Consider the following 24,750-nt stretch of genomic DNA (forward strand, 5'->3'; position numbering starts at 1 on the left):
CAGAGCGACGCCCCAGATGGGCAGAGCATCGCCCCCTGGTGGGCGTGCCGGGTGGATCCCGGTCAGGCGCATGCGGGAGTCTGTCTGACTGCCTCCCCGTTTCCAACTTCAGAAAAATAAAAAATAAAATAAAAAAGAACGGCCACTGTGAGGCTGGTGTCTGGCCCGAGGAGTTCATGGCGTCCCCGCCCAGCCCGGCCTCTGTGAGGGTGGGGTCTGGCCTCAGTGGGCCTGTGCCTAGGAAGGAGCCGTTGAGGCCATGAAGCAGTGACTGCTGGACGCCGATCCGTGGGCTATCCCCACGGCCCTCCTGCAGGGAGAGCTCCAGCCACACAGCTGCTTCAAGGAGCCAGTCCTGGGCCCCACAGAGGATACAGGGAGGACACTTCCTCGGGTCAGCACCCAGGGTGCCCTTTACTACTGGCTGATCCACGGGAAACTAGCCTCACGCCTGGAGCGCTCAGGGGCTGAACCCTCCTCTGGACACTGGAAGACACAACAGCCACGAGCCCACAGGGCGGCACACGGCCACAGGAAGCTGCCTTCTGGTCCAGCCCCACTGGATGGGTTCACAGCAACACTGGCCAGGTCAGGATGGGCCCCTCTGCCTGGGACGCTGAGCTGAGCCTCCCAGGGGCCACGTGAGAGGCCTTCCTGATGGACCCGCGGGGCCTCAGCACAGACCTGAGAAGGGGCAGCAGCCTCATGCGGTTTCCTGAACAAGGTCCTAGATGCCTCCTGGCAGCCCCGTGAGCTCGGCGGGAGTCTCCCGCAGTCCACAGCAGCAGCCTGGGCGGTGGGCTGCTGGGCTGGTGGCCTTTCTCCTCGGGTCCTGCCCAGGTCCCACCAGCCAGGGAGTCCAGCTGGGCCAGAGAGATGCCCTGACCCCTTGACCCCGAGTCGCGGTGAGAGCAGCACATCAAGTGTCCGCTGTCCTGGTGAAACTGGCCAAGCTCTGCTGGGGCTGAGACCTGCCCAGGGACCATGTCCTTCCAGACTTGGAGATAACTGGCCTCCCTGAAGTCACAAGTGGACTTCCCTGGGCACTGACCACGAGTCAGCGGGCAAGGGCAGAGCAGGCTGCTCTGCACGGGGGGAGACAGCCTGTCCCCCCTTCGCTGGCCGGGAGAACCCATCTGCCCGGGCCTGGCGGTCACAGGAAGAGACGCAGAGCAGAGGGAGCCAGGAGGCCTCAGGAGGTCCGGGAGCTGCACCAGCACCCAGGCCCAGGGCGGGGAGGGGCTCTTACTTAGCAAAGATCTTCTTGGCGATGCGGGTGCGGGTGGTGTTGGCCTGCTGCTTCAGGTCGGTGAGGCCCGGGTGCTTCCTCCGCTTGCCTTTGCCTTTCCTGCCCGCCCTGGAGGAGCCGAGATCCACCCCTGTGGCCGCCTCCACGTCGCGCATGAACTCAGGATCCTGCCAGTCTGCAAATAGACTCTGCGTTTCAGAAAACACCTGGCACCAACCACAGCGCCTCTCCCCGGCCCACGCGGCCCGCCCTCCACGACACAGGGCTGGCAGGGAAGCCTGCTGGCTGCTCCCCTGGGCTGAGGGCAGGCAGAGATGCTCCCCAACACCCACACCCCCAAGACACCGTGCCACACAGCCCGGGCAGAGCGGGGCCAGGGCATGGCGCCCTCCACAGGCCGCTTCCTGACCTCCAGGCTGGACGAGGCCCCACCAGGCCCCCAACCATGGGCTTGACCTGCCTGCTAGTCAGGGGTGTGCACAGCAGGGTGGCCACAGCTGACAGATCAGGCACACTGGGCTTTCTTTGTATTGGCCCAAAGGTCACCTGGCCACAGGTCTCAGCAATGAAGGCATCAGCTGACTGGACAGCCTGCTCTTTCTGACATGTCCTCAGGACAAGGCCCAGTCGGGCAGCAGAAGTGGCCCAGTCGCAGGCCAGTGTGCTCATGCAGAGGGCTGGCAGGAACTCTGTTTAACGGGGGCTCCAGCCCAGGGCAGGGGGCAGGCACTGGGGTGAGAGGCCAAAGCTCCAGCTCTGGCCCACCAGTGCCAGATTCAGTGCTACTTCCCGCCCTGGCTCCTGCTTCTGCGTCCCCGGTGGAGGCTGGTCTGTTCTGAAGAGACACGTGGGAGTCCCTGAGAGATGGGCATCGGTCCACCCAGGCCTGCCTGGAAGGCTACACAGTCAGGAACGACAGCCCAGCACCCCTGACGCACCCAGACCCACAGAGACCCCGGCCCTCGGGAGGGTGCTGGGCACCCCACAGACCCATGGCACCCGCCGCACACACGGGAACCCGCAGCATGGGAGGGTGCTGGGCACCCCACAGACCCACGGCACCCACCACGCACACAGGAACCCGCAGCCCTGTGAGCCGGGCACGTCCGGCGTGGGGAGAAGCCACGCGCCTCAGACAGACAGATGGCGAGGCCTCCCCGAGCTGATTTTTTGAAGTGAAGGAAAACGGGGCTGCACAGCTCAGATACAGAGACGATTAATCCAAGATTAAGGAAAACTGTCTAAACAGTTTATCTCCCAGTAATAAGAAGGCGTCACAGTTTAGGAACCCAGTGAATGGAGCAATTGTTTAAACACAACGGGAAAACGCAGCACCGGCTCGAGATGGAATGGGCATCTCAGGAAAATGAAGGAGCAATTTAAAAGCCTTTGAAGAAAATCAATAGCTGCCGCGCACGGCCTTCCTGCGCACGCACGGCCCGGAGCTCGCTGCATTGTCGCCGGGCTGAGCGCCGGGAAGAGAAAATTGCCCGCCTGCGAGGGAGGCGGGATCGATACTGTAGTTAGTGAGGAGACGCTATTTCACATCTGACTGGCCAGGCCGGCCTGCGGCCGCAGCCCATACCTGTTGTTAACAAGTCACCGCGGGCTGGAGAACCAGATACTCTTCAGAGCTGACACAAAAAAGAGGCTCTTAATTTGCCCCTGAGTGTGCACCACCGGGAGGCCTGGCGGATGAGCAGCCGGCCCTCCTGCCCCTCCAGGGCCAGGGGCCTGGCACCGACCTCGGTATCAGGCCGAAGTCTAATCTTTGTCTCTTAGGACAAAGGAAAACACCCCACTAATGATGACAAGCAGCCTGGCTGGGACCCCACACGCCAGCCAGTGCTGCCCTCACGACACGGATGCCTTCTGCCTCCTCAGGCTCTGGGGACACAGTGCATTGGAATGGCCAGGACCTCCAGACCCCAGTGCACTGAGTGTGCCCACGGGCTGCTCAGCTGGTCACAGCCACTTCTGCATGTCACCAGCCGCCCTGCTGGTCAGGGCCCACTGGGGGACCAGGGGCTGCCAGCCCGTGGCATGTGACAACTCCATGCTGACACACTGTGACAAGACAAGCTCCCTGAACTGTCCTGACAGTGGTGTTCAGGAGGCTGCAGCCCGTTGGCTACGCGATCTGAAACTGGCTCCATGGCCAGAAAATGGGGAGCCCTGAGGAGGACCCCAAGCAGTGCTCTGGAGACCCAGCCCCCTCCACAGCGCCCCCTCACTTCTATCCAGACTGCACACGTACTACATGCATAACACGCACCACGCACACGCCACATACAGGCAGCACACACACCACGTGCAGCACACACTGTGTGAGCACAGAAAACGCACCCTGCACATGCGTGTGCACACACACCACAGGCTCAGCAGGAGGGGCGGGGCTTGACAAGAGCCAGACAGCAGACGTGAGGAGCAGAAACGAGCTGGCTTCCTCTAAGCACATGGGCTCAGCCAATTGACTTTTCTTGCCTTGGTTCCTTCACCTGCTTAAAAAACATGACTGATAACCCAGAACACAACCAAACCAGTGATAGCAGGTGGGGCTCTGGCAGTGGGGTGTGCCCACATCCCCCATCAAAGCACCCGTGAGACCTGCAGACAGCATGGTCCCCAAATCACCCAGCTGGAGCACCAGGGGATCGCACACAGAAGTGCACATGGACCTCCCTGGTGACTGCTGGGACCTGGCTGTCCCAACAAGGTGCCCGCCCCCGCCTGGCCCCTGCGCATACCTGGGTGCCCGGCCTGCTTCTGCAGCTGCTGCCTCTGCTCCCGGGCCCGGTCCTCTGGGTGGAGGGGCCGCCCTGTGTCATCTCTGGGGACAATCTTGCCATGGAAAGGGCACTGTGGCAAAGAGGAGTGTCCATCAGCCTCTGTGTGTCTGTCACCTGCCCTTCACCCACCCCAAGAAAGGACTCTAGGGTGCTGCCATCACAGAGCGGGTGAAGGGGCGCCTGGCACCTGAGTTCGTCTGGCCAAAGCAACCTCCCTTCCCGGCCCAGGCCCAGCCAAGAGCAGGCAGAGGGGAGCCGCAGGCACCAGCCCAGGAGCCCTGCCTGGGCCCACACACAGCACCACTGGGACGGCGGCTCAGGCACCACCCAGTGACTAAGAGACCGCTGCAGCCAGGACGAGTGCACCACAAGGAAGAACCATCCAGTGCACCCTGATCTCAGCCACCAGGCCTGCCCTCAGGCTGCACAGCCCCCCAGGCCTGCAGCCCCCACCACCACCCCCCGGCTGCAGCCGCCTCACCTTCACCCGGTCCTGGCGCTCACAGAGCCGGCCGTCGGGCCGGGGGGCGCGGCACCGGTGCTGCACAGGCTCGAACCGCCCCGCAAAGGGGATACGGCGGCTCCGCAGCACCTCGGAGAGCTCAGCGCTCTCCACCTCCTCGTCCACCTCACTGGGCTTCCAGAAGCGATGCTGAGACTCAGCTCTGCAACAGAGCCAGGCGGTCAGAGCCCTCGCAGGGGCACCACCTGGACAGGCGGCCTGGGCGGCAGGTCCCACCGGGTCTGGGCCCGGTCACAGGCACCTTGAAATAAGGTGAGAAGGTACCGAGCGGGGATCGTGTGGAGCCCGCGGGCCTGGCCTGGACCTCGAGGGGACACGCTCCCTTCCAGGGTTCACAAGGGCACAGACCCACGGCCTGGTCTGCGGTCCCTTTCCTAGAAATTCCTCCAGAGCCCCAGGCTGAGCCAACTTGGGGGTCCGAGGGTGAGGGCAGCGGGAAGTGCCCTGGGCCCTGGCACCCAGCCATCTGGGAGGACGACACAGGACATCTCCCCAGGGAGCAACAGATTCGGGACAAGCTCCATAAGGCGTGAGCAGGACGCGAGCACAGCCAGGCCGGCACGCTGCGTGTCTGCCGGGTGAGGGGAGGGGCAGCCACGGGGACCAGACACGCCTGCACTCACCTGAGGACCTTCCCGACCGCCTGCTGCTCCTGGCCCCAGTTGCACAAGTCCACCCCAAAGGGCACAATGGGTGCCCGGGCCTGCTCTGTGGCCAGCTTCCTGGCCTCCTCCGGTCCCAGCGGTGCCCTGTGGGGACCACAACAGAACTGATGCTCTGATCACGTACACCTAGGCCAGTCACAGCCACCCACTGCTCCCTCTCCCAAGCTTGGACCTAGGGTCAGCATATATGACCAGTGTCCTCTACCACATCGGGCTGGTCTCCAGGGCAGCGCTGAGGCCCTGTGTGAGGAGTCTAGCTCCCACTGTCCCCAGGAAATGACACAGGGAGTTGGCCTTGGATCTGCGGTCCTCACTCTGGGCCTGGGTGCCCTGACGTCTGTCCCTCAAACCCAGAGCCTCAACATCCCCGGCCTGCTCCTGCTGACCCTGCCCGGGCACAGGTGCTGGCCAGTGTCCGCCCGGCCGGGCCGCACACCAGGGCTGCCTGCAAGGAACCGGAGCGACCTGGGAGCCCGGGGAGGCAGGCCATGCTCGGGCCGCGATGGGGTACGGTGAGTCACCTGGAACTCGGGCCCGGAGCTGGGGGCACGCGGCCCCGGAGCCGGTGGAGCTGGGCAGCAGCAGAGGTGGGGTCGCTGGCCTCCTCGTCCCTCCTCATCCTCGTCCTCGCCTGTGAGCGCTGTGCAGCTGGGTCCTTCTCCAGCCCTGAAACAAACACACGTGTCTGCCCCTGGCCACTGTTCCCGCTCTTCCCCGAGACGGACACAGGCGGGAAAATCAGTGACCACGTGGTCAGGAGGTAGCACACATGTGAATAATGGGCTGAAACCTCCAAGAGCCCATGGCTGCAGTCCACGGAGGGCCTGCCCTGCCACCAGCCAGCTGGAGCCACAACGCGGGCAGCTCACTGACGTCCCACAGGACAGCGCCTCGAACAAGGCCAACACACCCCTGACCTCTGCAGGCCAGCGTCCCTAGCACCACGAAGCCCACTGCCCTCCCGAGCCCTGCTGGCTAGCCTCAACCACACCACCAGCCCCTGGGCACTGGCTTATGCCCAGAAGCCAGGCCACCACCCCGTGTGGGGACGTGCAGACATTGGTCAACTACAGAAGCTAACAGTGAACAGCAAGTCTAGGTGTGAACCTTTCATAACTAGGGAGCCTTTTTATTTTTTTAGTCTACTAAATATTTTAAACTCAGAAGAGGAAAAGCTACTCTAGCAGATAAAGATAGAAAAAGGAAAAAGCAAAACAGCAAATCAAAAAGAGTGTGGAAAACAAGCAACCAGCCACGGCCCAACGTGTACGGCCACAGATAATTAAACAAATCAAAGACAGGCACAATTAGTTTAAATTTGTCGCCTGGGTGAAACCCTCTTCAAACAGTTGACGAGGGCTGGAGATGAAGGAGAGAAGGAGAGAAGGTCCACTATGCACCCAGGAGCAAAGGAAAGCTGAGCTCACAGCCAGCACCGGACAGAACAGAGAGAAACCAGCTTCTGGTTGGAAGGAGCCGCCTGGGAGAGGCGGTGAGGTCAGCACGACCCTGCCTCTCCGCAGGGCCCTGTGAGGCCTGGACAGGACAAGCACAGTCCTGGCTCCAGGGAAGGTCGGAGGCAGCACCCCAGCAGCACCACAGGCTTCACACTGAGAAACCCATGCCAAGCACATGCAGGCTGACAGGTACCCAGGAGAGGAGACCACAGTTCTGAAGTCCCCGTGTCTCCCAGACGGTGTCCTCAGCCACAGGGCAGTCGAGGGAACCCGGAACAGCTGGCATCCCAGACATGGGCACTTGCAGCACCTGCTCCCACACACTCCCCTGAATGCAAACTGGCTGTGCTGCCAGACTCCTCTGCCCACCGTCTCCCTGCAGGGTCACGAGCAACATGAGAGGCGGGGACTGACAGGCATCAACACTGGACATGGGGAGAGCTTCCCGGACAGGGAGCTGGGTAGGGATGGGGAAGACGAAGACAGACCCAGCTGCCAGAAGGGTCCCCTCTGCCGCAGGGGTAGCTCTCGGCAGCAGGCCAGCCTGACACAACCCGTCCCTCAGTGCCTGGCAGGCTTAGACTGTGGTCAGGGACGGAGCACAAATCTGGCATTCCGCCTGCTTCTATGCAGAGCACTCAGCCACACTCACCTGCTCGTGCTGTCTGTGTGGCTTGCACAGAGGGTGGCAGAAGACAGCACAGGTGAGCAGAACACAGCACAGGTGAGCAGAAGACAGCACAGGTGAGCGGAGGACAGGACAGCACAGGTGAGCGGAGGACAGGACAGCACAGGTGAGCGGAGGACAGGACAGCACAGGGGAGCGGAGGACAGGACAGCACAGGGGAGCGGAGGACAGGACAGCACAGGTGAGCGGAGAACAGGACAGCACAGGGGAGCGGAGGACAGGACAGCACAGGTGAGCAGAAGACTGCACAGGTGAGCAGAGGACAGCACAGGTGAGCAGAAGACAGCACAGGTGAGCAGAAGACAGCACAGGTGAGCGGAGGACAGCACAGGTGAGCGGAGGACAGGACAGCACAGGTGAGCGGAGGACAGGACAGCACAGGTGAGCAGAGGACAGCACAGGTGAGCGGAGGACAGGACAGCACAGGTGAGCAGAAGACAGCACAGGTGAGCGGAGGACAGGACAGCACAGGTGAGCGGACAGGACAGCACAGGTGAGCGGAGGACAGGACAGCACAGGTGAGCAGAAGACTGCACAGGTGAGCAGAGGACAGGACAGCACAGGTGAGCGGAGGACAGGACAGCACAGGTGAGCAGAAGACTGCACAGGTGAGCGGAGGACAGGACAGCACAGGTGAGCGGAGGACAGGACAGCACAGGTGAGCGGAGGACAGGACAGCACAGGTGAGCAGAAGACTGCACAGGTGAGCGGAGGACAGGACAGCACAGGTGAGCGGAGGACAGGACAGCACAGGTGAGCAGAAGACTGCACAGGTGAGCAGAGAACAGGACAGCACAGGTGAGCGGAGGACAGGACAGCACAGGTGAGCGGAGGACAGGACAGCACAGGGGAGCAGGGGATGGCACAGGTAGGCAGAGGGCAGATGTAAGCAGAGACTGGCCAGGTGAGCAGAGGTGAGCAGTTGCCGCAGAGGCTGGGCATGGCCCACAAGCCTTTCACAAAAGACGTCTGCCCCACCCCTACTCACCCCCACCCCAGATGCCCTTTGAGCCCTGCACTCTGCCCTACTCTTGGGGCCCCATGCTGAGAGTGGGACACACAGGACAGAGCCACTTAGAGGTGACCGGGTCCACCAGCCACGTGGCCCCGGGAGCACTGAGGAGGAGGCACGGCCCTGCGGCATCCCCAGCAGTCTCCCCGCCCAGCTGACAGAAGCACCCACAGACCCACTCGGGGCTCCGACTGTGCGTCGTCAGAACACGAGGTCAGGCCGCACGAGCCCGTGCACCAGGCACACAGGAGGAAGAGGCTGGTAAGTAAATGCTAGAACTTGGGTGGATACAGTCATAGCCAAAGATCAATATGAGAATTCCTGAGTTACAAGAATGAAATATATTTTTCATTGATTTGTTGTTTTAAACCATTAAAAAGATGGGTAAGCATGTTAGAGCAGGGTAAATACTCAGGGCACTAAAAACCCCCACCATTTTCACATTGTGGTAGAAAATCAATCTCGCTGACACACTCTCAAAGTGAGAGCCCAGAAAGCAGACATACCCCGGCCGGCAGTTTTCAGGGAGAACTCGGCCATCAGAAAGGAGCCCACGTCCCAACCACCGACCCATCTCGGCCACACCACCGCCCGTGGGCATCCGACTCAAGCACAGGATTTTGGCACACAAATATTCCCATGGTGGCTTTTAGAAAGAATCATAAAAATGCCCAAATCTCCCTTTGTTTGAATGGACGAGGGGTCCGGCTGGCCCAGGGCGTTCAGGCAGGCTGGGTGGGACCGGTCGATGGCAGGAAATGGAGAGGCTGGGGCTTCGTGCGAAGTTAGCCTCCTGCCTGACACTATTGATTTTACCTAGTTCAGCTGGCCTTGTAATTAAAATGTAAATTTAGAAAGAGATTACTGTCCTGACAGACGGCAGGATTAAGGGGAAGATAAAAGCCCCTCCGTGAAAATTCAGAGAAAATGAGAGGGCTCGCGATTCCTTGCCGTGGGCTCGGGCTGAGCCGGCCACACACCCGCCTGCACGTAATGGAAGTGCCGTGTCGGATACGGACCCGCGTTATGAACTGACTGTGGGTTCCCACGCCGCCTGCAGCCACGGGGCTCCCCGAGGGAAGGTGTTCAGCGGCCCCCGTTTTCTGGGATGAGGTGGAGCAGGACCCCAGAACAGGACCCCACCTGGTCCTCAGAGCAGGGCCCACTTGGGACCCTGGGCTGCCAGTGCCCTCCACCACCCACCTGTTTGCACCCAGTCAGAGGACATCAACCACCGGCACCTGGCCCAGACGTCAGCCACCGTCACCTCACGATCGCAGCCCGCCCTGAGCTGTCCAGACAGGAAGCGAGGGGCCTCTGCCTCCCTGTGAGGCTCCCGCACAGCCAGGCGCTGCACGCCACCCTGTCAGTGCACAGCCACGTGCTGGCAAGGGGCCACGGCACTGCCAGAGCCCAGCGCCAAGGGCTCAGAGGGACTCTGCCCTCTGCAGGGAACCTGGCCCAGTCAGAGGAAGGCAGGAGTGGCATGCAGGCCCGAGGAGATCCGGGCAGACAAGACCGCTGGCCCTGAGCTGGCACTAAGGCAGGGCTGCTGGCCACTGGGCTCTGTGACTGCAGAAACTTGGAGAAGTGGCTGCAGGCGAAGCAGGCTGTTCCCTGCAGTCCTGCCCTCTGCCCACTGTGCTGACCTGGGCATGTGAGGCCTCCAGGTTGGCCAGGCTTCTGCTGGGCACCACCCAGGGAACAAACAGGCAGTCACTGCACCCAGTGTATAGCTTAAGCCCCTCCAAGGTGCCTTGTAGGTGTGGGGAGACCGCTGGCCCAAGGTCAGGGTCAGATCAGCAGCGGGCGTAGCCCACTGGTCCGAGGGAGACCTGCTAGTCCCGACCCCGGCTGGGGCCCTGGAGGGCAGGGACCACCCAGAGAGGGGTCACATGGTATAAACAGGGACTAGGCACATGAAGGGTTGTTGAGAGCTGGTTGTGTTAATGTGACACCCGTAATGGGTCATTTCTTCACACCTGAGTGTCCAACTGTGTAAGTTCTCTGAACACATCACGTTTCAACTACACACTCCCGTTCAAACTGGTCTGTTTCTCCACAGAAGCCGTGGGCCCCGCTGTCACTTGCTTCCTCTGGATGTGAGTTGGACCGTGCGCAGCCACCCTGATGTGGGCCTGCACCCCCGCTCCCTGGGGGAGCGCAGTCCTTGGATGCAGACGTGTAGAGGGTTTTGAGGAAAGAAAAACCTTCCAGACAGGAAGGACCTGGGACAGACAGGTTTGCACTTCCTGAGGTCGACGTCGCCCAAGTCCAGACACTGGGTCTGACTCCCCGGGTCGGGAGGGATGCCACCTTACTCGTGGTGCCTGAGAAATGGCACTCGAGGAACAGGGGAGCCTGAAGACTGTGGGGGAGGCCACCCCCCACCCACAAGAGGCAGAGGCAGCAGCCACTGCCACAGACTCCTTCCCACCTCACTCGGCAGGCCCGCCAACCCCTCCTAAGTATAGGACCCTCACTCTGCTCTGGGACACCCGTCTACCCCTGGACTCAGTCCCGAGGCCAAGACCTTTCGTCCGCAGCAGGGCTGCCCCTCACCCGTGGGAGGTCAGTGCAGGGCCTCGGAGGTCCTGCTCTGGGTGAACACCTGGCTGCACCCACAGGCAGTGGTGTCAGGAATCCTCAGGGAGGGCCCAGGGCACAAGAGGATAATGACAGGGTCTCAGTGAAAGCGGCTCCATAGTGCCACCCACAGCCACAGCTGAGGGACATGGTCTGAGTGGGACCTCCTCCCAGTGCCCCCGCCCCCCACTCACCATCCTCAGGCCACAGGTGGTCAGGAACGCAGGCCTCGTACCCTTCCTTCTCAGGGACCTCCACAAAGTCGTCATCGTCATCGTCATCATCATCATCATCGTCATCCCTCAGGGCCTCCATCTGAGGAGACACCCCCCACCCTGTGTGAAACAACGTAGAGGCTGATGTTTCCTGGGCCCCTGTGGGGCTCTCCTTCCAAACTGGGGTGCCAGCGTCGCTAGGCTGAACACAGTGAACCATCCCCAAGCCGACCCCCCTCACTCCTAAAACCACCAGCTCTGCGCACCCAACCTGAGGCCAGAGCTCAAACCTCGACACGTGAGCTGCCGGCTGCCCGAGGCCCTGACATGTGCGCATAGGCACCACTTCAAACTCTCGCAGAGATTTCACCCGAGAAAGGCAAGGCCCTCTGAACTGAGGAGACAGCCCCTCCTTCCAGGCTTGGCCACAGCTGGGCAGAAGCTTCGCGCCCTGTTCTTGGGCAAGACCCCTACCTGGGCCTTGGCTGGTGAGGACGTGACCACAGCACTTCTGAAATATTCTGCTCCTAACAATGGTAAAAAGCCACCGAAGAAAGTGCTTTGGAAGAGGCCACCTGCAGGTGGGTGTGGTGGGGTCCCTGACACTAAGCTGGAGGTGAGGAGGACCGCCTGGGAACTGCACGGGGGGGAGGGGGGGGGGCACCGGACCCCGCCCCCCGCCCTCTTCCTGGGCAGCACCCAGCGCAGTGGGAGCGGCATGGCCCCCGCCCAGGGAGGGCTCATCTCAGGCAGGCCGAGGGTCCTCCTGGAGGAGGGCCTTCCACGGAGGGTGACCAACGGCCATGCACACACAGCAACGTGCCAGGGCCACATCCAGTCCAGCCCTGCTCAGAAAACCCTCCAGGGCCAGCTCAGCCTCCTCTTCCATCTCCCCTTATCCCACAGCATCGACTGCCATGGACTCTCCTGAGGGGCACAGTGGGAGGCACCCAAAAGCCCCCTGCTCCCTGCCTACCATCTCGAAACACTTGGGGCGGCGCAGCCACACCAGGGCTCTGCTTCTTGCTGCCGGCCCTCAGGCCAGAGCAACTGCCCAGGGACCCTGCCCTACGCAGCAGGCGCTGCCCCCAGAATGGCAACACCACCTGGCTGCCACTGCAGGAAGGGCCCGAAAGGGGGCCCATCAGACCAACGCCATTGACGGAGCCGGTAAGACGGTCAGAAGCAAACTCAGAAAACGGGACCATCCGACACAGGCCCTGGCTTCTGAAAACATTCCCACAGCCACACTGACCACAGGGGGGCGGCCCCACACCAGCCCAGCCACTAGGCTGCCCCCAGGACATCAGATTGTTGGTGGCAGCACCTGCAGGTGGAGGAGCTTCCGCCACCCCAGAGGCATAATCAGATGCAAATGCACTTTGTTTGGGTTTGGCCTGCAGCCCTGTGTCTGAGGTGCGGGGACATTAATCACTGGAAACTGTAATTTTTGTTATCAGTCTAACACTGATCAAAAGGGAAGCCTGTCTCCACCGCTGACCTGTGAAACGTCCCAATTATACTCTTTGGAAATGACAGGGGCACTTAACTCCCGAGCTGAGCAAATGACGACAATCAATCACGTTTGAATAACAATGAGCCACGAACCTGAAAATTATTTTTGTATAGAATCTCCCCAGGAATTTATGAAAGGTGGAAAGCAGCCCAAGGTTTCCGGCATCACGGTTCCCGGCCTGTGCAGTGCGCATCACACACTAAACAGAATTTATGTGTTTTAATTTTCTAAAAGGTAGATGCTGACCGACCGGGGCTACAATGCATAACATAGATGCCAGGTTTTAAATATGGGGGTCATTTTCATAAAATATTATGCTTATTGCTCCCACCATCGAATTTCACCAGGGACTTTTATTAAATTTCCATTTCCTAAAAAATATTTAGCTGCTTAGTTAACTATTAAGAATCACACCTTCTTCTCCCCCCCAACTAAAAGTGTTTTTCCTGTCATTAAACACGAGCCCTGGGCCCTTTGTTCTTAAATCAGCACAGAAGAGGCTGGAGAGGGGCACCCGTGTGCAGGGATGCACGTCCTCTGTCAACGCACCGGGGGCGGGGGGAGGGCTGAGCCTGTGAGAACTGTCCCCCTTGCAGTCCTGCGGCCAGGTCCCCAGCCAGAGCCTCGCCATCATGGACCAGCTCTCCCGTGCTGCGTCGCGGAGCTGGACTCCCAGCTGACAGCACACTCAGCTCAGAAGCTCCCACCGAACGGTGTCAGGTCACAGGTGAGCTCAACGGGCACAGTGAGCCCGTGTGTCCGACTCCAGGTGGCTGTGCCAGAGAAAGCTAGAAAACTCCCCAGGAAGTCACGGCTGCCAAGACACCTGCGTGGCCCTCCTGTGACCTGCTCGTGGACATGCCACCAAGTGCCTGCTCAGAGAAAAGCAGCACCGCCTCCCGGGCTGGGCGGCCCTCCCGAGACCGAGGAACCAGCACAGCCGGGAAAGAAAAGGCCTGCACCCGAGCTCCTGGGGGCTAGTCCAGCAGCTCAGGGCAGCAGAGATGGCCTCACAAGGTCCCAGGTCGGAGATGGGGTCAGAAGCCACTACTGAGCCAGGGGAGAAGAAGCACTGAGGGCAGAGCAGAGCAGGGGTCAAGGGCACTCAGGACCCCGGGAAGAGGACACACCCTGAGGCGGCACTGGCTAAAGGCAGGTCACACTCCAAATGGGTTGGACATGTAACCTGGTCACTCCCTGGAGCAGCTGTCTCACCGCGGTGAGAGCACACCTGGCCCCCTTTCGGTCACGAGGTCCCCTAACAGGTGGGGCCCAAGCAGGCAGTCACCCCCGTGGCCAGCAGATGCCTCCTGTGCTTTATGAGGCTCTGGGAGCCGGCCAGGACTCTGGACTGGCCCTCCAGGGGGGTCAGCCCGCCGGGGGCTGGGAGGCCCAAAGGAGGCCTCGGCCTTGGCTGGCTTTATACAAACTGATTCTCACCCACAGTTAAAAGGATTTAGAAAAATGAGCCTCTACAATCACAATTAAATAAGCAGTAAAATGGCTAAAATATATAATGCAATCAGTTTAGAGAAGTCGGGTAGCGGTTACTAATTATCTGAGAAGGGACGGGAAGAGCGGCTTCGCACTGGAGCGGTCTGCCGCCCGCCACCCTGTGCCCGAGATACAGCTGGGACCATTAAATAAATTTCGTACCATCTAATTAACTTGGAGCACAATCTCAATTACTTTTCACCCAAGAAATCACTTTTGTTCAGTTTATGTGTGTTTCCCTTTTAAAAAAAAAATGATGTAAGCCCTCGTCAGACAAGTGAGCTCCCACCTGCATTTGTCTCTCAGCGCTTGATGGCTATGCATTTAAAACCCCATTCTCTCTTATAAACTAAAAATTAAACGTGCTCAGCTGTGATGGCCGTCATCCGGTGGCTATTTATATGCTAATGCCCTCCCTGAAGGCCGTGCAAATTGCCCAGCCCAGCCGCTATCTAGCATCTGGGCTGCAAAGCACCTTCAGAGGGCAGAGGACGCGGGCAGGCTGACCATGGCAAGCACAAGGACCCCAAAGCCTGCCTGGACCAGCCATGGGACACGTGCCCCTCCTGAAGGAGGATCGGAGAAGCTGGTGTCAGGAGCCGCCCCGTCCGAGAAGGGCTGTCCCTTCCCTTTCTGGTCCTACTGACCCGCAGCAGGAGTGAGCTTTGAGCAGGCCTTGCTGTGGGAGCCGCTCCAGTGCCCCGTCTGGTTGCTGGGGTGGGAGGCCGCCACCACCTGGAGGTCCATCTCTAGGGTGAGGCTGAGGCTGGGGTCCAGAGCTCCGCGAGGTCTGGGGGAGGGGGCAGCAGGCAGACCTGAGGCGGGATGGCAGCCCGAGAGACGGGTGGGTGCCCAAGCCTGTGTGTGGTCCAGATAAACAGCTCTCCTCTCCGGAGACCACACTGGGCGTGCACTAGAGCCCGCAGCCAGTCAGAGGTGCCCCTGGGCTCCTGCTCGGAATGGAGCACAATCGCTTCTGGGTGGCACATCCAGCCTGGAACGCAAGCTTGGGTTCGGGAATCACGCCCTCCCTGCTCAGCCCGGCCTCCTCAGTGCTCTGGAGGCGGGACTCCAGCCCTGTGACACTGCGGGTGGCACTGTCCCTGGATGACCCAGCCTTGAGAGGAAGGCACGGCTCACAGGACTGCCCGACTCAGTCTCCCCACCTGTAGAATGGGGCCACCACACAAGCCCCAGTGGAGCTGCTCTCAGATTTACAGGGACACCGGGGAGGGTGTTGGGGACGGCGAGGTAAGGCAGGTGTTTGCACAGAAGAGGGGGAGGCCTGGCTGAGCTGATCCCCAGTCCTCGTGGGCGCAGACCCTCCCTGCTCTCAGCCCCTGGGGCGGCAGAGGCCGGCCTTCGGCATGATGGAAGGGACCACATCACCAGGGAGGTTGTTTACTGGCCCTGCCGAGTACAAGGTCCCCACGCTGCTGATTTAGTTTCCCTGTTTCCCGGGGAGCCTGACGCATCCAACATTTCATTCCCCTGCTGTCCTTTTCACCTACAGGAAGCCCGGCCCGCAGGGCCCAGCTCAGAGCTGCCCGACCCAGAAAACCTCACGTGGAGCCCAGCGGATGGGCAGGGAGGTGCTGCCGTTAAGACCCTGTAGCTGCCACACCAGCCCGCTGACGGGTGAGAACAAGGGCATCTGTGTGGGTCTTTCAGCCGTTTCAACTAGCCAATGTTTTGTATAAAACCCCACTGCTGAGAGTTTAAATAGACTGATGCTTGAAATAATTTTTTTCTGGCTTACTGGTTAGTGGGATTCTACTATTTTGTTAATTACACAACACAGAATAACCTGTGGTCTTAGCGACATAATTAAACAGCAGGCAATTTAAAAGTTTTCAAAGGATGTTTATCAGTGTAACGGATGCAGCCACATGGATTATCACCCCTGCCCGAGCACAGCCAGGCTGGAAACTAAATCTCCCCAATGATGCTTCCTATCGATCTGGGTGAGATTTATCCAGCCAGCTCCCAAACGGAATGCAGGCGAAGCACTCTATAAAGCAAACAGTTAAACCTATTTAGACTGGCTTAAATATTTTTAACTTTTTTTTTTCCACAAGAAAGGAAGAGAGAAACAAACATGAAGGGAGAGACATGGAAAGGGTCAACTCGTAGTTGCAGCACCTTAGCTGCTCATTGTATTCTCATATGTGCCTTGACTGGGGGGGGGGGGGGGCAGCCAAGCCAAGCCAGTGACCATGGGACCATGTCTATGACCCCACACTCAAGCCAGCAACCTTGTGCTCAAGCTGGTGGCCTCGGGGTCTCCAACCTAGGACTTCAGTGTCCCAGGTTGACACTAACCACTGTGCCACCACTGGTCATGCAAAACTGACTTAAATATTTTTAGAAGATGAGAAGTCTATTCAAAAGGGAAAAACAAATCATTGGCCACACAAAGAAATCAAAGAGAGGCACCTGCTGCCTCAGTGTGGCACCGGGACCTTCTAGGGACAAGCTCCCACCCCGTCCAGCATCTGGCCTTGTGGTCACTGGAACCAGAAGCGCCCTCTCTGTTTCAGTCTCACACATTTGTGACAAGTCCTCACATGTTTGAAGTCACCTGCTGAGTCAGCACCCAGCTCAGCCTGTTCTCTGTGCAGCCAGGACCCGAGCTAAGTGGGGAGGTACCAAAGTCAGGGATGTAACCCCAGGCATTTTACATGAGAACCGGACAAGAACAATGCGACCCTCATTTCTAATTACCAGGCTGCTGGCGGCCGCCTGCGCAGAACGGGAGCAGATGTGCAGATAGCGTGTGTCTATTCTGGGAACGGCGCTCACCTGAGCAGGGCGCTGCCACTCAGCCCGTGGCCCAATCGCTCCATCTACAGCCTGGAGGAATGAGCACTGTCTCTGAGGACTTCAGCGCAGCGCCTTCTACGTCAGCTCTGGAGCACGTCTGTGTCACCGACAGAGGCAGAGACAGGTGCACCGACGTGCCTGCCCGCTTCCTCCCGGCACTTCAATCAGACCCTCTGGCCCTCCACGGCCGGCGTGAGCATGCACGGTGCCCACCTCGGTTACTGTGTCTCCAAGTAACAGACACTCAACCTCCGGGTCAGCACCTCACCTGGCCTGCCCTCCAGCCTTCAGGATGGATAGTGGCATCTCTTCAACCAACGGCTTCCCAACCCCAAAGCCCGGTCCTGCTGCTAGCGGTCTGCAGCTGCTGCCCCACTGGACGACCAGGCCGGGACACTCCATGCCTCCCACCTTGGACATCATCCCACAGATGCCTGAGGGCAGCTCCCAGGTTTCTACCAGCAAGACATCGAGCCAGACACGAGCTCGGAGGCGGTCGAGGTGCTGACAGAGACCCTCTGAAAGGAATCAGCGAGCCCACACTCACAGGGCCACACCAGCAGACACGGCCAGCTCACTCCTCAGCACCCTGGGCCCAGTCTGGCCCCACTGACCGTTTCCGAGGGAGAAAGACAAGATCGCCCTCTGCTGGTCCCCAGGGGCTGCACACTCCACAGAGCCGAGGACAGAAGGTAGCGCTCAACGGCTCAAAATCTCAGCCAGAGCTCACAGCCCACTGCCTCCCACCCCAGGGGAGGGCCTGAGGCAGCCTTGTCCTCACCGACAGGCCCAGGGAGAGAGGAACTCGAATGCTCTGGAGCCCTGCAGGTCCCGCTCAGAGGGCTGAGCTGAGACCACAGGACAACCTCCCACTGGGACCACGCCACCACCGCACTCGCCTCTCTCCGGCGCGGCCCCTCAGACCACAGGACAACCTCCCACTGGGACCACGCCACCACCGCACTCGCCCTTCTCCGGCGCGGCCCCTCAGACCACAGGACAACCTCCCACTGGGACCACGCCACCACCGCACTCGCCCTTCTCCGGCGCGGCCCCTCAGACCACAGGACAACCTCCCACTGGGACCACGCCACCACCGCACTCGCCCTTCTCCGGCGCGGCCCCTCAGACCACAGGACAACCTCCCCACTGGGACCACGCCACCACCGCACTCGCCTCTCTCCGGCGCGGCCCCTCAGGCTCGATGTCCAGCTCCCGGGATCTCCTCAGGGCAGTTTCCAGTTCCGCCTTCAGGCTGATGGCGGCCTCTAAGCGCCCTCCGTGTGTCCCTGTACGAGTGAACAGCTGCCAGCAGGGCAACGCGTCACGTGGCAGTAGGCACCCTCCCCCAGACGCATGCCCGCCCGCCCCGTGGCAGGCCCCCCTGCCTGGCACTCCCTGCACACCTCACCTGGACCCAGGAGCACACGGCCGGGAGGAGCTTGTTCTGAATGAGCCTGAGCGTGTCCTGGGCTGACTGGATGACTGCTGAGTTGTCCTCATCCTCCTGCACCCTCAAGCTGTCTACGGAGATGTGCAGGGTCACCAGAAGGACCAGGAGCCCCAGACAGGTCACCTGCACTTCCCCCTATTCCCACCCCCACCACAGGCCACCTGGGACCCCAAACCTGACTCCCAAGGAGATTGGTTGCCTTATGAGTTCATCCTAACCCAACACTCTCTCCATACCACACACCGGGCCCAACACCTCCATAGCTTCTCCGGGACACAGACACCCCCTCAGCCACCCCGACCCCTCAGGGGGTGCTCAGGGGAGGCCCTGCTCCCCCCTGCACCCTGCCACCCGACAGCAATCCCACCTCCCACACGCAGCCACCCCCTGACCCCTCAGTGGGCTCTGCTCCTCCCTGCACCCTGTCACCCGACAGCAATCCCACCTCCCACACGCAGCCAGCCCCTGACCCCTAGACATAGGTGGGCAGCTTCTTGGAGCTAGCAGGGCTGAGTGTCAGCGGGTGGCCAGGACTTCCTGTAACTACGAGTCTGGCTGCCCTCCTCCTGGGAACATACCTGGAGGGCCCCAACCCCACCCACACCCAACAAAGACATCAGGGCGCCAGTGAGAAAACTGGGCCCAGGGTCAGGCACGAAGGAAAACCTCAAGGCGGGGATGCCAGGGCCACTTGGGCTCAGTGACACCACCTCTATCACTGCAAATGTGGTGAGAAGCCATTTCCCCATCTCACTTTTCTCCCAGGCCTTGGGGGCCACTCTGACCCAATGGCTGGGCAGCAGACCACAGCCGCCCCGGGAACTCCTGGGGCACCCTGGCTACCTTGCCAGCTTGTCACGACAAGGGCTGCAAAGCAAAGCCCTGGGACCCACAGCCTAACTCCAAACAGGGGTCCTTGCTCTGCTCACAGCCCCAAGAAGTCTGAGTTGTCAGGAGGGCCTGTGGCCAAGGAGCTGTGGCCAAGAGGCCTGGTTTGGACAGCGGCCTGTGCGGGGCGGGGCAGGGCGGCGTGCAGGAGAGCCTGAGCGGCCGCAGGGGCCATGCTACCTGAGGAGAACGCCACATCCAGCGTGTACTTGTGGGAGCCCAGTCCATGGTGCCGCACAAACTCTTCCAGGTCGCTGTCCTCGTCCTCCGAGGGAGCCCCTGTGGGGGCCTGGGGCAGGCGGCCGGTACAGGCGGGCAGTGTCTTGCTGCAGCATGGCTGTTCCTCATCTCCAAAGTCAGGGGCACTGGCCAGGCGACGAGTACCCTCAGATACACCAGGGGCCCCAGTGGCCCCTGAGCTCAACCCCAAGTCAAAGGGCACCAGCAGCCGGAAGCAGTTGTTCACCTCGGTAAGGCAGCCCTGGATTTCCTCAGACATTTCTGCGGAAACCAAGAAGCTGCTTGTTGCTCACATCACAGGACAGCACCGCCCTCCAGAGGCAGGGCCCACTGTCTGCGGGAGGCCCATCCAGCCGCAGCTCAGCTGCCTGCAGCCTGGCCTCCCCACCAGCAAAGCCCAGTGCCTTGGCCTCAAGTGTCAGCTGAGGTTCTGTAACTGCTGGACGGACTGCTTGGCAGTGGCAGCCACAGAGCCATCCCCCCCAACGTCCTGGTGACTCCACGGGTCTGGTCTTGGGCTGCAATGGCCATTCCCTGGCGCGTTTGTGAGTACACTGGGACTCACTGCCACGAGCATAAGTTGGGGGAGAGAGCAGCCAGCTGAGGGCCATGGGGACACCTGCCACGCCCCAGCTGCCCAGCCTGAACGCACCTGCACCCACTCCCTGCCAGGGCTTTCCTTCCTGGGTCCCAGCATCCTGCACTGAGCCTTCTCCCAGGCGTGGCCTTCCCGGAAGTGCCTGAGGCTGGGCCACCTCCCCGCTCCTTGCACCCTGGCTGGCAGAAAGCAAATACTGGAGCTGGGCGAGGGGTTGGCAAGGGCAAACGAGGTCAGGAGATGCAGAAGTGAAGCTGACTACAGACCCATCAGATGCACTTCTCATCCCCCTGCCCAGCAAGGTGCGTCGGCGTCACTGCCAGCATTACCACCAAGGTGCAGGAGAGACCTGTGCGGCCCGCAGGGCCCCTCCAGCTGCTGCTCAGGACAGGGCGGGGGTCACTGCCCAGCTGGTCTGCCTACCTGCTGTTCCCTTGCCCCCGGCCGGGTCCTGGTGACTCACCCTCCATCTCCCGCACGGCCTGCTCGGACCTTTCCCGGTAGATTCTGTCTAAATGCCTCTGCTTCTCCTCCTCTCGCTTTCTCTCCGCCAGCGTCCTCGCATTCACGTCCTGAAAATCAACCTGGAAAATTGAGATGAAGATGAGACCCAACTAGACAGATCACACACACACACCAGCACACGGCCCAACCTCAGGAGCCCTCCGGTCAGTGTTCAAAACACAAGGGACACACAGACTACACGTTGGGTCCCTGGAAGGAGCACAGCCAGCAGCACCTCCCAACAGCCAGGTGAGAAAACCCCGGTCCCAAATGTGCCACAGGGGGAGGGATGCTCGCGCCTGTCAGCACGGAAGGGCGGCTGCTGGCCAGACCTGGGGGTTTGAGGCCACCACCTAAGCCTAGATCCCCGACTTGTGGCGGGAGAAACAGTACCCACAGGCCAAGAGCAGGGACAGTAGGAGAGGGGCCTGGATGAACAAATAGTGTAGGCAAGGGGTGGACTCCGAGGGTGCCAGCGCATCGAGAAGGGCTGATCTGAGAAGCTGAGTCTCGCTGTCCTTCCTGTCACAGGTACACCCGCAGGCACCAGGCCCACAGGCTCAGCTCCACCCACACCCAGGGATGAATTCCCAGATTCCGCCCAAAGCTGCTCCTCCTGGCTCCTGAGCCCGACCCCCACTTACTCGTTGTCTCAGGCCTGCTTGGTCCACAACCCTGGCCCAGCAGCCAAAGGTCTAAGCAAGTCTATCCACCAAGATAGACTGGCACTGCCAAGGCCAACCCACCTGTTGGCTGTGTCTCAAGAAGTGGTAGCCCAAAGCGAGCTTCTTATAGGCTGCGCCAAACTTCTCGTTCCACCGCTGGACAGCCAGGATGACCGCCTGCCTCAGCTTCTGGGCCACCTCCCTGGGGGGTGGCAGGGGTCGCCTGTGTTCAGTGCCCAGCGTGAGCTCCAGGAACTCCTGGAAGTTGGACACAACCAGCACCCTGAATAGGTGAGACCGGGCGAAGAGCTCATCCAGAATCTGGAAGGCGGAGAGGCGGATCTCGGCGTGCTCCTGGCTCAGCTGGGCCATCAGCAGGTGGTAGGTGTGGCTCAACTGCTCCTCCGAGGACCTGGGGATGCCAGCTGTCCTTAGCAAGCGCCCAATGCTTGAGGGCACGGTAGTTAAACGCTGAGTGGAGACAGTATTCACAAGTGGCAGGGACACGCACCCTCTCCCAGTCCTCATTCTCCCCTTCGTGTGGCCAAACCCAGTCCCTGCCTGTTTCTGTAAAACCCACAAAACCGTAAGAATGGTTTTTACATTTTTAAATGGGTGAAACAAAAGAGTAATACTTCATGACATGAAAATTATACAAGATTTCAGTGTCGGTGCCTGTAAGGTTTCTCTGGGACAGCCTTGCACATCCGTTCCCGTCCTCGCTGGCTTTGCCTCAGCGGAGTAGCTGCAGCACACACAGACTAAAGTGCCACCCCTGCCCTGTAAGCCGTGGCTGTTTAGGGGTTTTTGGGCGTACAGTGAAACCTTCTCTGAGCTGAGATTTTTGTCAAAATGTTAAGATCTTCATCACTCAAGCAACCCCTTAAGCTCTCCTGTTGTGCAAACACAGGAAGGATGATCAGCACACCTCAGCTTGTGTTCCCAGGATCTGTGAGGCTCCCAGCAGATCCCTCCCGGCTCAGCTGTCTGCAGTGGGAGAGCAGGGTGCGGTAGACACACAGTGCTGCACACCAAGGGGTGACCTGCCCACCTGTGACCTCTCACCTTCCTCTGCCACATATCCTGACAGTAAAGGAGCAGGTGCACACTCATCTCTACATCACATATGTACACTCAAGGGACAGGCTCCAAAACCCACACTGGGGGTGAAGAGAGACAAAGACAACCACAGTCCTAACATATTCCCCCCAACACCCCAACACCACCACTGCCTCAGAACACCGCAGGGATCTGGGGTAACACCCTAGACGTCTTCCTTTGGGGGATCTTTTGCAGCAGAGGCGACTGTGGAGGGCTGGGATATATGCAGGTGAGGTATATGCCTGGCCCCAGGGGAAGCCCCACAATCTCCCAGGGGTGGCATGAAATTTGCTGGGCTGGCGACACCATGAAACGTTGAACCTTAGGACGGACATACTTGCAGATTTTCTTCAGCTCCTTCATTTTCTCAGGATTCAACTGAGGTTCTCCCGAGGTTGTGAGGTCTTCTACCAACTCGGAAAGTATCTGATCCATACCTAGAAACAACAGAAGGCAGAGACGCTAAGGGGACCACCTAGTTCTGCCCCAGCTCAGTTCACAGCAACACTCCTTTCCGGAGCTCCACCCTTAGCTGGGCGGGGCTGGGGACCTCCTCCCCGGCCCCGGGGAGATGACTTCCGGGATGCTGCCATAGAGCCACTCAAGGTGATGTTCCCCGCCAGCCCAACGAGGCGTTTTGGGCGATAAACAGGACAACGTTAAGTCTGGAGGTCGACAATCACGGAGTGGGAGACGCGGTGCGCGCGTTCGGGGAGAGGACAGAACGTCCGCGTTGAAGTTAGCTTTTCCCGGATGTATGGGGGCACCTCTCCCCGTGCCGATCTTGTCCGTTCGCGACGCACCAGGCTCCGCTTCCGGAGACAGCGAGCGAGCTGCGGAGCGCTTTCCCGCGGAGGCCGGGTGTGCGCTGACGGCGCCCTCGGGAGGCCCGAGCCGGGGAAGGAAGGGCGGCCCGGGGACCGGCTGGCTGCGGAGCTCAGCTCGATTCGGTGGAAGGAGGGACCGGCGGGCCCGTGTGCTCGGGGGACGGGGGGCGTTCCACGAAGGAGCGTTGGACGGCGGCCGGCTCGGCACCCACTCGGCAGCGGGCTCGGAGCGCCCCAGCCGTCCCGCCGCCCGTGGGCCCTCGCGGGCGGACGTGGCCGGCGTCCCAGGCAGGAGGAAAGAAGCGGTGTCTCGGGAGGAAATGAAGATGGGAGAGCGTCCCGGGAAGCAGGGCGGGGGCGTCCCGGCGGGAAAAGAGGCGGCGTCGCCAGGAGAGGCGGAGAGACGGCCGGGAACCCGCCGCACCGCTACCTGCGGCCCCCGAGGCGGAACTCGCTCTCGGACCCCGCGACGGAGCCTCCACAAAACCTACCGCGCCACCAGGTCGCTCGCCTCACCCCGCCCCTTCCGGCGAAGGTCCCGCCTCCTGTCACGCGCCCCAGATCGGTACAGACATTGGCTCACCTTGGCTCCGGCGGCGCGCGGAGAAGGTCAGGGAAGCGACGAGCGCATCTACCGCGCGACGCAGCCGCCCTCACCTTAGCCCCGCCCATTCCGGCGGCGCGCCCGCCTTCAATCACGTGCTTACCCCCCCCCCCGCTCGCAGCCAATTGTTGTTCCTGACCCTGGAGGCGAGGGCGGGACATAGGGCTGTGGGGCGACGGAGGCGCGCGCCCGTCAGGGGAGGGGCGGGACGCCCCGGGAGAGCGACGAGCAAAAAAAAAAGGAAGCGGGAGGGCGCTCCAAGTTCTTAAAGGGACCACTTGAGCTTATGCGTGCGAGTACGCCTGCGCCCGGCTGGCCCGGCCAGAAGGGTGTAAACTTGTGTGCACGCCGCCAAGAGGCGGCTCGCGGTACCCTAGCCCTGTCCTTGGCGACGGGTCGGCTGCGCAGGGCCGGATGGGAATTAGTGCGTTTCTCCGGGGAGTGCCAGAGCCGCCGCACCGCGCGGCCCCGACCAGGGCGGGCTGCCCCTGGGGAGGAGGGCCAGCAGTCCTCAAGGGGCAGATGGCCAGGTCCCAGACCCGGTCCCAAGAGTTCGAGCTTCGCATTGTCATTACGGGCACTCCTGCCCAGCCACACTTTCTCCAAACACATGTCAGCTCGGGTAGCCACCTCTGTCCAGTTGAACCACTCTTGCCGGCCCATTGGCTTGGAACCTCCTTGGGCTCATCTTTTACCAGGATGCTTTTCGCCCCCGCCCAGTGACCTGCCCTTCTGACCGCAGGCATCCCACTGTGTGCCCACCCCGCACCCTACTCCCTCCCCCACACCCATCATGGGAGGCTGAGGGGTGTCAACATCCCTTTGAGTTAGTTGCTCCTGGTGCAGTCTGGAA

The 24,750-nt window shown here is 60.8% G+C and overlaps 1 protein-coding gene across 4 annotated transcripts in view; it reads right to left on the reverse strand.

Annotated features, from left to right (window-relative positions):
* UVSSA (UV stimulated scaffold protein A) overlaps positions 1 to 23,895 on the reverse strand; it is a 32,776-nt gene extending 8,881 nt beyond the window's left edge. The window contains exons 1-13 of one of the 4 annotated variants that reach the window (XM_066233776.1): positions 23,877 to 23,895; positions 22,804 to 22,903; positions 21,447 to 21,777; positions 20,660 to 20,780; positions 19,539 to 19,859; positions 18,429 to 18,541; positions 18,194 to 18,322; positions 11,164 to 11,284; positions 5,748 to 5,892; positions 5,185 to 5,310; positions 4,520 to 4,703; positions 3,997 to 4,108; positions 1,250 to 1,424 (exon numbers count right to left, since the gene is read on the reverse strand). In XM_066233776.1, coding sequence (XP_066089873.1) covers positions 1,250 to 1,424; positions 3,997 to 4,108; positions 4,520 to 4,703; positions 5,185 to 5,310; positions 5,748 to 5,892; positions 11,164 to 11,284; positions 18,194 to 18,322; positions 18,429 to 18,541; positions 19,539 to 19,859; positions 20,660 to 20,780; positions 21,447 to 21,777; positions 22,804 to 22,901 — 1,976 coding nt within the window. In that variant the 5' untranslated portion in view covers positions 22,902 to 22,903; positions 23,877 to 23,895. Of the gene's footprint in view, positions 1 to 1,249; positions 1,425 to 3,619; positions 3,748 to 3,996; positions 4,109 to 4,519; positions 4,704 to 5,184; positions 5,311 to 5,747; positions 5,893 to 11,163; positions 11,285 to 18,193; positions 18,323 to 18,428; positions 18,542 to 19,538; positions 19,860 to 20,659; positions 20,781 to 21,446; positions 21,778 to 22,803; positions 23,832 to 23,876 lie in introns of those variants that run through there. The other 3 variants (XM_066233773.1, XM_066233774.1, XM_066233777.1) reach the window with 3 other exon arrangements.
* Positions 23,896 to 24,750: the final 855 nt, after the last annotated feature.

Source organism: Saccopteryx bilineata, chromosome 5 (genome assembly GCF_036850765.1).
Source record: "Saccopteryx bilineata isolate mSacBil1 chromosome 5, mSacBil1_pri_phased_curated, whole genome shotgun sequence".
NCBI classification, from domain to species: Eukaryota; Metazoa; Chordata; class Mammalia; order Chiroptera; family Emballonuridae; genus Saccopteryx; species Saccopteryx bilineata.